At 34.5% G+C, this 13,161-nt stretch overlaps 2 protein-coding genes across 3 annotated transcripts; both read left to right on the forward strand.

The window, feature by feature from the left end:
- The first annotated feature begins 1,273 nt into the window (after window positions 1–1,273).
- Window positions 1,274–5,684, forward strand: LOC132167114 (transthyretin-like protein). Of its 2 annotated transcripts, none has more exons than XM_059578010.2 (5): window positions 1,274–1,642; window positions 3,237–3,294; window positions 3,637–3,738; window positions 4,290–4,446; window positions 5,059–5,684. In XM_059578010.2, exons 1-5 carry the CDS (start codon window positions 1,410–1,412, stop codon window positions 5,514–5,516), a joined length of 1,008 nt encoding a protein of 335 aa, XP_059433993.2. In that variant the 5' UTR covers window positions 1,274–1,409; the 3' UTR covers window positions 5,517–5,684. The 2 variants fall into 2 exon arrangements, with proteins under 2 accessions (XP_059433993.2, XP_059433994.2); XM_059578011.2 differs by having other exon boundaries at window positions 5,062–5,684.
- A 4,969-nt stretch (window positions 5,685–10,653) lies between these two features.
- On the forward strand, window positions 10,654–11,701 carry LOC132174703 (uncharacterized). The gene is made up of 2 exons (XM_059586349.2): window positions 10,654–10,731; window positions 11,468–11,701. Exons 1-2 carry the CDS (start codon window positions 10,654–10,656, stop codon window positions 11,699–11,701), a joined length of 312 nt encoding a protein of 103 aa, XP_059442332.2.
- Window positions 11,702–13,161: the final 1,460 nt, after the last annotated feature.

Raw genomic sequence — 13,161 nt, forward strand, 5'->3', positions numbered from 1 at the left:
GGATTCCGTAGGGATATTTTCAAAATGCTCCTCATATCTTCTGCCGTGATTCTCGTCTTTTCCATGTGGAGTTTTAGATGGCCGTCTTCCCCGAAATACCCCTCCTCCATGTTCTTCCCCACCGGCTGTCTTCTGTCTTCTTTTCCGGCCGTTGTAACCTCCTCTATCAAAGTGTTCATCATCTGGTTTCCATTCCTCTGGTGCAGGTTGAGCATATCTTGGGACATCTGAATGGCCTGCATGCTTTTCAAAGTATTTTTCTGGTCGTCGGGTTGGAGAACCGGCTCTCATCCATGGGCCGAACTGAAGATTCTCCTGATTTCTCTTGGTGCTTCTTTTTAGACAGCCTTCTACTCCATGACACACTACCCCACAGTGGAAGCAAAATTTAGGCATGCGCTCATACTTAAAGCCAATCAATTGCGATTTCCCATCAAACTTTAACATTCTTCCCCGTGAGAGAGGTTTGTAAAGATCGATCAAAATCTTTACTCGTAGAGACTCCCCCCATCCGATTCCATCCTTATCGGTGTCCACCTCCTCCACTGTCCCGATGGCGGTTCCCAGTTTAAAACCTACCTCCCGTCCCATACAAGCCAATGGTAGATTCGTCATCCGCACCCAGAAGGATGCTTTGTCAAAAGCATATTCCGACGGTGCAGTACGTCCATCAAAGTCTTCGATCAAGAACAGATTACTCTCAAACACCCATGGACGGCCCTCCAATACTTTGATCTTGTCCTTGGCTAATTCAAACTCAATGAGGAAAAGATTTTCACCCAAAATTTTAAAAGTGAAAGTTCCCTTCAATCTCCACCACCGTATGAGCGTGGCTTTGATTGTTTCCTTGCTTACGGTCCTCTCCGATAGCAATTTGCCAATCACGCAAGATTGCCCTCGCTTGACTGCTCCTTCCACTTCAATCGCCTGAATCTCCACCTCGTCACCTTCGTTTTCTGCTAAGGAGAAGGTCGCCCATAGGTTGGACAATTCATCCATCATTGTTGGAATCTCACTGTACTCTCAATAATCAATCGAAAGATTATGAGAAACTAAATACTTCTCATCTATGTCGCTAGAGCGAGTAGAGAGAAAACTAGGAATGCTTTCTATCTGATATTTTTCTTAAATGAATAAAGAAGTAGCGTTGTTAAAAATAAATAAATAAATAAATAAAGGGTAAAAAAAAAAAAAAAAAAAAAAAACTAGATCGATTTTAATATTTATTGAAGAAACTTTAAATAATCTTTTATCTACAAATCTCTTACTTTTTTGTCATTGTTTTTTTGGGGTGAGCACTCGAATCTCTCTCGGCACCATTACTCTGCAACTCAATCCAACAGAGTATAGTAAATCGCTCTCGGCGATCAACCCCTCCTTTCTTACATACACAGACGGATTAAAAAGCAATGGAATTTGGGTTTGAAGAGAAGGACTTCCTAGCGTGCTGCGGAAGCACCAAGTTCGCGAAAGAAATGGCGTTGGCCTCCCCTTTCGCTTCACTGGAAGAAGCCGTGTCTGCCGCCAGAGACTTATGGTTCAACAAGGTTGACGTCCACGCTTGGCTTCAAGCCTTCTCTGCTCATCCCCAGATCGGAGATTCCACCCCTTCTTCCCACCACGCAACTCCCACCAGTGCCCGGTTGAGTTCCTCATCATTTTTTTAGTCGAAATTCCCTTAATTCATTATTCTTTGAGTGAATGAAGACTAGTACGATTGGCTAATGTTATTACGAGATTACCCACAAAGTGAACCTTTCTCTTTGATGCATGAGCAATTTTATAGAAGATTATCAGTGGAAGTTTCAGATAATCTTAGCTAACATGGACCAAAAAGTGGGTTTATTTGTCTGAAATGAAAGTGATTTTGTTGATATTTGCTATAATATGTCCAATAAAGTTAGTGTAATACGTTTATGTGTAATACCCTTATTTTGTTACTCTTTGAAGTTTTGGTATTGTTGACTATTGTGTATTTCTAAGATCACTAGAAAGTGAACCTTATTAAAAGAAGATTATAATTGAGGCTTGCGATAATCGTAGGTAACAAGCACCCAAAAAGGGTTTTATTTGTTTGAAATGAACGTGAATTATTTGATAATTGCCACTGTATGTCTAAATAAACTTAATGGAATCTGTTTATTTATAATACCCAGACGAGCTTTGGCATTGAAATGGGTTTGGGTTTTTGAAATTTGGAGGAGGAATAAAGTGAAATAGCTTAAATTGATGCGTTTGTGAAGAGTATGCCTGGGCTTGATATTCTAAATAAGTTAAAAACCAATACTCACTTAAGTTGTGGAGGGAGAGAATCTTAATATCATTTTGTAAAATCAATACTGTCTGGAGATTATGGTGACTAAGAAGGTTTATATCCTGTAGCCTTGTTCTCTGCTCTACTTTTGAATTCCACTGGGTTTCTTCTTTCAACTTCTTCTTCTCTTCAGGGAGGGTTAGTAAATGCTTAATAAATGCTTGTTCTGTGTCTTACGGATGGGCTTTTTTCTGTTCAATAGGATATATGTCATGCACTGTAGATCTGATTATCAGTTTCAAGTTAATTGATCTTATACAAAATGACGGATCATAGTAACTTCTTTAATATTTCATTGTTAATTATGAGTGGGATATATGTTTCCTTGAACTTTTTGGTTGGGAGGTTATGTACTTCATTGATTTTATATGATATCATGTTATATTTCATCAATATAGGGTATATGGGTGACATTGTTTGCTCATTTATCTGACCTTTATCTGCAATCTGGATTTATATTTTAATTTTCATTGAGTCCTTACAATTTTGAAATACTATTAAACACTGGTTTCTTTTTTCTCTTATGTTATCATCAAATTCAGGGAGCACCAATTTCTTCTTTGTTTAGCATACATTTGGTTGTTTTAACCAAATAGGTGGCTGAGCTTCAGCTTTGACGTAGTTTAGCCAAGTTATGTTTGAATTCTTTTGTGCACAAAATTATTCCATGGGAAGGGTTCAGGTGAGGCATTAAAGTTCATTGTGTACCAGAAGGGGCATCATTGCCCAGCTGAACTGCTACCAGCTCAAACATTGGTGGGGGAAAAAAGGCAACAAGAGGGGCAACCTTGTTTTCTAGTTCTTGATTACATCGATGTCATATCAGCCCCTTAACCCTTTCCTCCTTTTTGTGGCATAGCCTTGATTGTTCTCTTTATATGCCTTTGCATTGTGAGTAACTTGTCAAGAAATCTTTTTGTAGGTGGAGTAAGGGAGAGCAGTCAACTGCTTTAGCAACTGCTACTGGTTCTACCTTACAGGTTAGTATACTGCTGCAACAAGTATAGTCTCTCACCTATTAAATTCAAAGCTACCAATGGTCCACCTCAGCTGACATGGTACTTTGGGGTTTGGGGGGAAGAGAAAAAGGTACTGGCAGAATAGTGTGTTCTAAAAGAATATATTGGCAACTTCACTTTCTACATTCTTGTAGCCTTGACCTCCTTCATGATAAAGTTTGTATAAACAAACCAATTTATTTAATTCTTTTATTGCTATATTCCAAGAGCCCACCATAAAGAAAAACGAAAAGATGTTTATGCTTAATTGACCTGTGTGTGCTCTAATGTCTTTGCATTAATATTCCCCCTTGGCCTGTGCAGGAACTGTCTGAATGGAATGCTCGGTATAGGCAAAAGTTTGGTTTTGTATTTCTTATATGTGCATCTGGGAGAAGTTCTGGTGAAATTCTTGCTGAATTGAAGGTAATGAAATTAGAGTTTGCTTTTCAAGCTGACATTAACATAAATAATTGTATTTCGTGGAAATACAATAACTTTTAAGAGGAGAAGTCTTTGTTAGATTACTTTGTTTTGTCAACATTTAGTGCCAGAATCTGTGCCTATCTCTAGAGTGTCTAAAACATTATCATCTGGTTTTATGAAATAAGTAAACTATTGTAGTTCCTTTTTGAACGGAACAAACTCCAATTTGCCTCTATTTTAATTGTCTTAACAGGAATAATAACCAATCAATGTAGAGCACTTCTAAGGCAGGTTGGCATGGCTAATTATACGTGATAAACTTTTGCTCCATAGTATAGATTTGATATCCTTGGGAGATATTTACCTTTCAACTATATTTTCGTTAGATAACCATGCAATGATGAAAGATACTGTTTGTTTAAGACCTATATTGTACCAACTTCGCATAATCATTTATCGTGTTATAGACTTCATGTTAAGTATCAGGTGACAATTTCATTATAATGGGGGCAGAAGTTTGATGTTGATATTTTTCATTTTGCTCATTGCAGAATCGGTACCCTAATAGGCCCATAGTCGAGCTTGATATTGCAGCTCAGGAACAAATGAAAGTAACGGAACTACGTCTTGCGAAACTCTTTTCAAGCAAAGCTAAAGTAGCATCGACAACTAACCAGTATCCTGCAGTTGTAGCAAAGAAAGTAGAAGGTATTTTTGTTTTTGGTTTTGCTTCTAGAACAAATTTTCCAGTGTCCGAAGTTATTAATACTCAGGTTTAGGTATATTTCTTTTTACCCAACATATCTTGCTTCCTCATAAGTCAATTTTTTGCTTGCCTGATGAGTTTATTCAATTTCTTCTGTTCCAGTTCCCTAGCATAAGGAAAATGTCCTAGTTAGAAATAGATTTAGTGGGGATAAAATAAATTTACAATCAGGTGATATTTCTACCAACTACAACTGGTTCTACACTCTAGCAAGTTCCCTAAAATTTCTGGTCCAGAACTGGACAGGGCTTCTTCCTAAATCTACACAGTTTGTGTTATATCTAGAAAAGAAAAATTAAACAGAGTTCTTGTCACTTGTTATCAAACATTTTCCTCATTGCTTTTCCCCTCTTGAAATTCATTCTTAACTTAGTTTTAGTTACGCCAAAAATTCTTGTGTATTAGTCTTTCTGAAGTTTCTGTGGTATGTTCTTTTGCCTCCAACTCTTTCCCAACCATTCCCTAAAATAGTTATTCCTGAGACAGGTCTCTTATCCTTGCATGTTTTGCTACTGTTCTAATTAATGTCAACTTGTTCCTTTTTTTATCTCTAGAAGATCGTGTGAGTATTATTGGAGGCCATTTAAGTGCCACTTCTGAAGCCACGGCTGGGAAAACATCTCAAATTTCAACCAGAACCCGTCCGCCCATTACAACCCATGTCTTGGATGTTTCCCGAGGATCTCCGGGTGCTGGCATCGAGGTACGTTTGGAAATTTGGAAGGGCACTCAACCCCGTCCATCATTTGGTGGGACGGAAATAGGTGGTTGGGTACTCCAAGGTTCTTCAACTACGGATAATGATGGACGAAGTGGTCAATTGATGAGCATAGTTGATGCAGTGGATGCAGGCATATACAGGATAAGTTTCAACACTGGTAAGTACTGCCCAGCTGGGTTCTTTCCCTATGTCTCTATTGTGTTCGAAATCAGAGAGTCACAGGATAGGGAACATTTTCATGTTCCTCTGCTGTTTTCACCATTCTCATTCACTACTTACCGTGGAAGCTAGAACTCTATGGTCGATCAGTTGAGTAATAAATCAGTTGTATTTCTGCTGCAAATCATCTAGAATGAATAAAGTAGTAAATATTTAAAGACTAATGCTTCCCATGTGAAACAAGTTCTAAAGAACGTGACAATGATATATATATAAAAATGCCATGTTTTGTTGCTGTAATATTGGTGCTCTGTATTGCAGTGCATGTGAAACATGTATAGGTTTTTTTTTGTATTTTTTTATTTTTTAATATAATGAAAAAGATTATAAAGGGAGATCTTTTCCACTTCTAAAACATAAAGAACATAAAATGAGAGAGTGATTGGGAATGCTACCAAACACTTGGTTTGAAGCGGCTCATTTAGGGATATAATGTGCACGAATTTGTACATCTAGATGACTTTAAGGCAGTCCAGCTGGGGAAGAGGAGGAGCTGTTGGTTGACGTCGGCAAGAGCTTGGGCAGAGGCCCATTCAATGGCAATGTGCGGCGAGTTTATTGTAAGGACAATGATCAGAGAATCCCCTTCAAGTATGAGAGGGGGGAAAGTAGTTAGTGTTACTATAATGTTGTTCTTATTTAAGAATATGTGACAAGTGAGACATGTAAAGAGGGGATATTTTTTTATTTTATAACTATTTCACAGTTCTTTGTTAAAAAATATATATATATATATCAAAAGTTGGTTAGACTACCACGATAGCATTGTGAGATAGTTCTAAGGGTAAAAATATAATTTCTAGTATTACTTATATACTAAAGCTCTCACAAAAAAGATAACAATTCTATTTTCATCAATTAATGGAAAGCTAAGCAAGCAATGCATTACCTCTTTTCAATTAAAAAGAGTTGGGTGGTTAAATTGCTAAGCAAGCTAAACTCCTTACCAAATTAAAAGTTGGAACTCAAGGATTCTGCGTGTAGATGCCGTCTCGGTGTTTCTTGACATGCGCAAAACATGCTAATAAACATTTCACATAATCGCCATTGAAATGTGAAGCGATCAGTTCTACAGCTTTTGGTCTTGAATAGCAATTGAGTCTGATGCAATTTCTAATGGGAGGGCCCATAGCTGGGTCATGAACAATATGATCATCCATGCAGTGAAGAAAACCAACACGAATACATGAAATATGTTCAAATTCGAAAAGTGTCCCTGTTTCTTTAATACTTTCACAAGCTTTCACTTTTTCTGCGAGGCAAGTTCTCATTGATCCTATAACTTCATCAAGTTCCGAGGAATAAGATAGCCGAATGGGAGATGAAGATAGACAAAATGAGATAGGAGAAAGGTTATTGGCTTGCACATCAAGGAGAATAAGGGTAAGCAATTTCATCATCACAAACGCAAGTTTTCTAACATATTTGGTAACCATTGTTTTTTTTTTTTTTTTTTTTTCACACTTAAGAAACTTTCTTATTTTGAGGTGTAATTCAAATGAGAATTAAGGCTTAAACACTTGCACTTATATGTAAGTGAAATAACTTTTAGTTAGAGCAAAAGGTTTAATAGTTCTTAATTGACTTATTCTTAAAGTAATTTTATTCAAAAAAGTGTTTTTTAACCTTTCGGATTTTTAGAAGTATAAATTTTGTATACAACAAAGTGACTTTCGGTTAGAGCATACAGGTTCTTTCCCTGTGCCTCTATTGTGTTCGAAATCAAAGTCACAAAAGAGAGAACATTTTCATATATATATATATATGAAAAGTTTCCATTCGTAAATGTCAATTCAAATAGAACCCTCTTTAGAAAATATTCATGAAAACAACTATTGACCCTTTTGAGTTTAGGAAAATTCTTATAAATCTTACTAATTTGGAAGCTTATAAACCTAACCATGAGACAGTATTTTCTTTCCTAATTAAGGGAAAAAAAAAAAAAAAAAAAAAAAAAAAAAAAAGGCCACCAAACTTATTTTTTATTTTTTGACATGTCCGCACAAGAGGGAGGAGGGGGATTCAAAGAAAGTACATGATTATCTTGACTCAAAGCCACTTCACATGAAAGTATAACTTCTATATACAATAAAGTGACTTTCGGTTAGAGCATACGGGCTCTTTCCCTATGCCTCTAATCGTACATGATTATTTTTTTATTTTGACATGTCCGCACAATGATATAAAAAAGCCACCTAACTTATAATTTATCATACTCATCAAAAGTTATTATTTTACAACTACTCTCCATTTAAATCAAACTTCCTTTAAGGCAATGTACATTGCTCAATAAAGCATTTTTTGTTGCTTAAGCATTGAATCAATACATTTTTTAACATCCCAAAGAACATACATCTTGCTATGATAAGACATCTATTCTATTTACCCCAATTGTCTCTCTTCATAGTTTGCAAAATTCCATTGACTTCTGTAATTTTTCTTTTCTATGAACTTAGGCTTTTGAGTAGTATCTCTATTATAAAATGTCTTTTCACATACCTCACATTTTATATATTCTCATATGACATGTGTCCCATGCTTTCTGATCTAATATTTCAAAACCTTTTAAATGGGTGCATTGATATAATATATCAAAATTATTTGAATATAATTTCACTCTTACAAGTATTCTTTAAGTTTGCTAAAAGTCACACGTTAACATAAATATTATATTGAAACCATATCCTCTAAGCAAAAGTCACTCTATTAATGTAGAAAGGTCATACTTCTAAAACTACTTTAAGAATAAGCCAATTAAGAAATATTAAGCATTTCACTTTAATCAAAAGCCACTTCACTTGCATGTAAGTGTAAGTGTTTAATTAAGTTTGAATTATCATTTGAATTACACTTCAAATAAGAAAATTAATGTGAAAAAACGATGGTTACCAAATTTGTTAGAAAACTTGCTTTTGTGATGATGGAATTGCTTACACTTATTATCCTTGATGTGCAAGCCAATGGCCTTGTCCCTACCTCATTATGTTCAAGTTTGTGAAAGTTATAAAGAACCATGGCCACATCGTGAAGTTGAATATGAATTGTGTATTTATCATGGTTATCTTGACTGTGTGCATCGTATTGTTGATCCAGTTATGGTTTCTCTCATTAGAAATTGCATCACAACCAAATGCATGCAAGTCAAGAGTAAAAATTACACCCCTTCATCTTATAAAACTCGATTATGTGAACTGTTTATTAGAATGTTTTGAAGAGAATATCTAGAAGCACACCCAATTCCAAACACCATCTACGTACCTTGAATTACAGCTTTTGATTTGGTAAGGAGTTCCTAACTACTCTGTGTCTCTGAGATTTTCTTAATCGAAGCATGCATATCAACATCCTCTAGAATTCTTGGGTTTTTTCTACCATTTAGATTTCCTCAATTTCAACTATTGTTTTCAAATTAAATGGTTTAGATTTGATCATATTAGCATTTGTTTTTAAAATATAATAAGTACTCATATGATAAATATTGAGTTGATAGAGATGATAAATATTGTTGATATGACAAATTCTAAACCATTTTATTTGAAAATAATTGTTGAAATTTGAAGAAAGTACATGATAGATTCCTAAGAATATCAAGCTAGATTATGAATTATATATTTTCATTCACCACCAAACATTGAAATAGTGATTCTTTTCCACAAATATTAAAGTGTATTAAAAATTGATATTCGTACATCTTTGCTAATTTATAGAATACTTATTTAGTAATTTCAAAACCTAATAAATTTGATAAATTTTTACCCTTAATCATAACACATGATTGTCACAATTTCTCTTTCACTTTTTTTTTTTTTTTTTTTGAAGGATTTTACGGTATTTGTATTTATCTAGTTTTCTATGATAACTATGTATAAATTGACAAATAATGGACCAAATATGGTGCTAAACAAAACCAGATAGAGCGATTCATTTGAATTGGAGCAATAATTACTTTTGAATTAATGCATGATAATGATTAATTTAAAAGAAATTACTTTTTTTTTTTTTTTTACATGTCTACACAAAGGAAGATAGAGGGGAGATTCGAACTAGTGATATCCGCTTCATGAGGCGTGGTTCACAGCCGATTGAGCTACCCTTTAGGGACTAAAAGAAATTACTTGTTTCTTCCTCCTAGGGAACTAAAACCCTAGCTTTAAAAACATCATATTTGACCGATGCCTCATATATATTTCTCTCACTTTTTCATTCGATCTCTCAAGATTTTCTAAGAACAAGAACCCTAAACCCCATATATATATATATATGACCACCCCTTTTCTCTTCAAATATCTTCATACTTTCCTTCAAGAATACTAATACTATCACATGGCCAAGTAGGAGTTTTAACAACCAAGGTTTTCACGTGGCATGTGTAACTAGCATTTCATTCTCTTTGTTGATTTCATGCAAAGTTCAATATGTTTTGAGGAGATGACCTGCGACAAGATGCTTTCAAATGATGATGACACTCTCACTATGATCAATCTTTTTGCCACACCGTTTTTTATGCTTTTTTTTTTTTTTTGTCGTATGGTCTCTTCTGGTTGTAACATTTGAAATAGATTCGTAGAAGAGAAATGCCAAGACTTTTTCCAAACGTACATTTGGTTCCAGATCGATTGACGTGTCACGATCCCATGGGATGTTTTGCCTAGGTAATATTAGATGTGTCATTTGCCAGCTTGGGTTTGGATGTTGAATATATATACTAGTATGTATAAAGTGATGGAAATCGAATAGCTATTTTTAATTTGTAAATAAATTTAATTAAGTAATGTTACCGTATCAATAATATATATATATAAAGATTAAAAAAAAAAAAATTGAAAGAAGGAAGAATCACAATTATCATAAGAAAAGGGCCGACAATTTCACAGATTTTGTAATGTTCCGAAAATCTTTGAAGTCATATGGGTGAGAAAACTTCTCATTTATTTAATCGTTATATTCGGCTTAGATGGAGTGCATGAGATTAGTTTCCTCAAGTCTCATCCACAATTTGGTACTAAACGCTGCATGTATGACACGTGTCAAGTATACCGCCATAACAGAGAGAAAGAGAGAGAGAGAGAAGAAGAAGAAGATGATGATGATGATGTGAATTAATGTATATATATGTGTGGCATATGTGTGGTGTTTTTTGGGCATTGTGTTTACTTGCAATTCATTGAGTTTTAGGTTTTGAAGAAGACTAGCTTGGACATTGGAAAAAATGCAGGCTGTGAGGGAGAAGCTACATGATATGAACGCCATGCGCAAGGCCAAGGCCGAAGCCAGGGCCGAAGAGCAGGTAAGAAGGATAGAGTCTGTCGGTTGGCGCTGGCAGGAGATAACTTCGATGCTTAATTAAGTCAATCTTGTGTCTAACAAGAAAAATTAAAAGCAATAAGTGTGAGTTTTGAGCTGAGGGCCAAAAAGTCTCTCTTGCCTGATCGGAGCTTCCTTTCTATGGCATGTCCCACTTAACCGTTTGAGCCATTATCTCAAGCCAATCATATCGTGGGATTACCTCCACGTTGGCCTAGCTAGGTATCAGGATTCTTCTTCCTCTAAATTTGGAGTGCATGTGATCTTGTCGGATTGGATTTAATTCGGTTGCCATCATAGTAGATTCTTTGCTATGCATGAATTATTAAGTTTTGAGTCTTTCGACCCACGTACTAATGGGCTTTGCATGTAGAACTCATTTTGGTTATTATTATTATTATTATTATTTGTACTAGTGATTATATAAGTTGTGTTAATTTGATTTATAATAATGTTTTGGGAATAAATTCACACACTGCACGACCATCTTGTCTAGGGTCATGGATTGAGTTTTTGAATCTCCAAGTGAAACATATTAATAATATATCACCTTAATTAATACAAATTTTAAATTTATAGGTATGTTTATATTAAATTATATTATATTAATCATTCACTTTTGAGACTATTATTTAATATAACATAGAGAGAGCTAGCTAGCTTAATCACTTAAACTCAAACGTTTAATTATATTATCTTATCAATTTTCACTTATGCAGACGGAGAAAGAGATGGCAAACACCAGGATGGAGGTTGCTCGTGAGGTTAGACTGGCAAAAGAGGCTGATGCCGCGGCGGATTTGCATGTGGCGAGGGCTCGCCAGAAGATAGAAAGAGAAGAAGCCAAGCATGCACCCAATTACCACCCAAATGCAATTGCCATCGTCGATCCGCCGGAGTCGGACCGTTGTCTTTTGGCTGCAGAAAAAACCAGCCCTGCCAACAAACCCTAGGGCTACAACGATCAATTAATATTGAAGAACAAGTTGAATATCGTGTTTTTTTTTTGTTTTTTTTTTTTAATTTTCATTTGCTAATGATATTTGAAAGATGGTTGTGTAACATGCCTTATTAATCAAACCTAAATGAGAAATATTCTTATAAAAATTAGATAAACCAACTTAATATGGTATCTATTAATTTAAGTGACAACATTGAAATATGATTATGTAATTATGTCTTAATTACGCGAACATAAATTTAGTGCTTAAAATATATTTATTTCATTACAGACGTACATGATCAAGTCATTTGTGAGAATATCTCCGTATATAGGACATAATTAAATCATTTCGATTTATTCATTAGTTCTACTTAATTAATTCCTAAATATCTTCTAGATATATAGTAAGTATATTATTTTATATAATTTCACCGTAAAATATCTTCTTTTTTTTTTTTTTCCTATCTCTTTTAATTAATTAATAGATTTTGAACTAATCTATGACACCCCTCCTTCTAGATTTGCCACACCTTCAATATTGTTGTCTTGAAATGTAAAATAAGAAGCCAATTATATATATGTGCAAATAATAAGGAAAGAAAGAGAAGAAAAGGGCACAGAAATTGATTGTCAAAAACTCAATATGGAATCAAATTGATTTGTACACTTAATTGGCCAAGTGGATATATATAGGGGGTGAGTTATAATCTATTTGTCAAGCTTTTAGCTGACAATTGTTTGGAAAATTCTCTCTCCCCAGTATTAATTTGTGATATATTTTGTGGTGACAAAAAAAAAACAAAAAAAAAAAACCACCAACCGTTATTTTTTGTCATTCAATCTTAGGATAATCCCTCATTTATATTAGAATAAGAACATGTGTTAGTTGATTAAATTCACCATATCATTAATTTAAGGTTTTAGATAAGCAATGATTTAACAAAATAAACATATTGAATTGTCCCACTTAAATAGTTCAAGTGAGCAGATGGAAAGAATTCATTTACGGTCAAGATTTTGTTTTGTTGCATCTAACTTTGCACAAGATGCAACGTCATTTAAATGGCATATATATATATATACACTATTAAATTTGTGATATTTAATCTGGATCATGAAATTGATGCTATGCACTTTAAGTAAAATGACATGTATTAATTCTTCAACATCAGCATGCATCTCCACTCCAGATTTCTTAGCTGTAGTATTAGTAAAGCATTAATTAAGGTTAATTCAATTCCTAATTTCTTGGCTGGCGCTAGCTCTATCTGCTCTACATGCTTTGCTCCTTGAATTTCATTGAAAGTTCAAGAGAGGACCTTTTTGACATTTCACAGACTATCATATATATGATCAATTGCACCATTGCTTGTGAGATTTATAGTCAATCTATATATCATGAGTAATGCTATATACTGCACTTTCATCATATTGGGCTGATGTGATAGTGTGCACCCATCAGTCTTTGAT

This window comes from Corylus avellana, chromosome 2 (assembly GCF_965113065.1).
Source record: "Corylus avellana chromosome 2, dhCorAvel1.hap1.2, whole genome shotgun sequence".
NCBI classification, from domain to species: Eukaryota; Viridiplantae; Streptophyta; class Magnoliopsida; order Fagales; family Betulaceae; genus Corylus; species Corylus avellana.

Excerpts from the sequence above, each read along its gene's own strand:
- LOC132174703 (XM_059586349.2), top strand. The coding sequence starts at position 10,654 with ATGCAGGCTGTGAGGGAGAAGCTACATGATATGAACGCCATGCGCAAG. Across the intron at positions 10,732-11,467 it reads AAGCCAGGGCCGAAGAGCAG|ACGGAGAAAGAGATGGCAAA; the intron begins GTAAGAAGGATA and ends TCACTTATGCAG.
- LOC132167114 (XM_059578010.2), top strand. The coding sequence starts at position 1,410 with ATGGAATTTGGGTTTGAAGAGAAGGACTTCCTAGCGTGCTGCGGAAGC. Across the intron at positions 1,643-3,236 it reads GCAACTCCCACCAGTGCCCG|GTGGAGTAAGGGAGAGCAGT; the intron begins GTTGAGTTCCTC and ends ATCTTTTTGTAG. Across the intron at positions 3,295-3,636 it reads CTACTGGTTCTACCTTACAG|GAACTGTCTGAATGGAATGC; the intron begins GTTAGTATACTG and ends TGGCCTGTGCAG.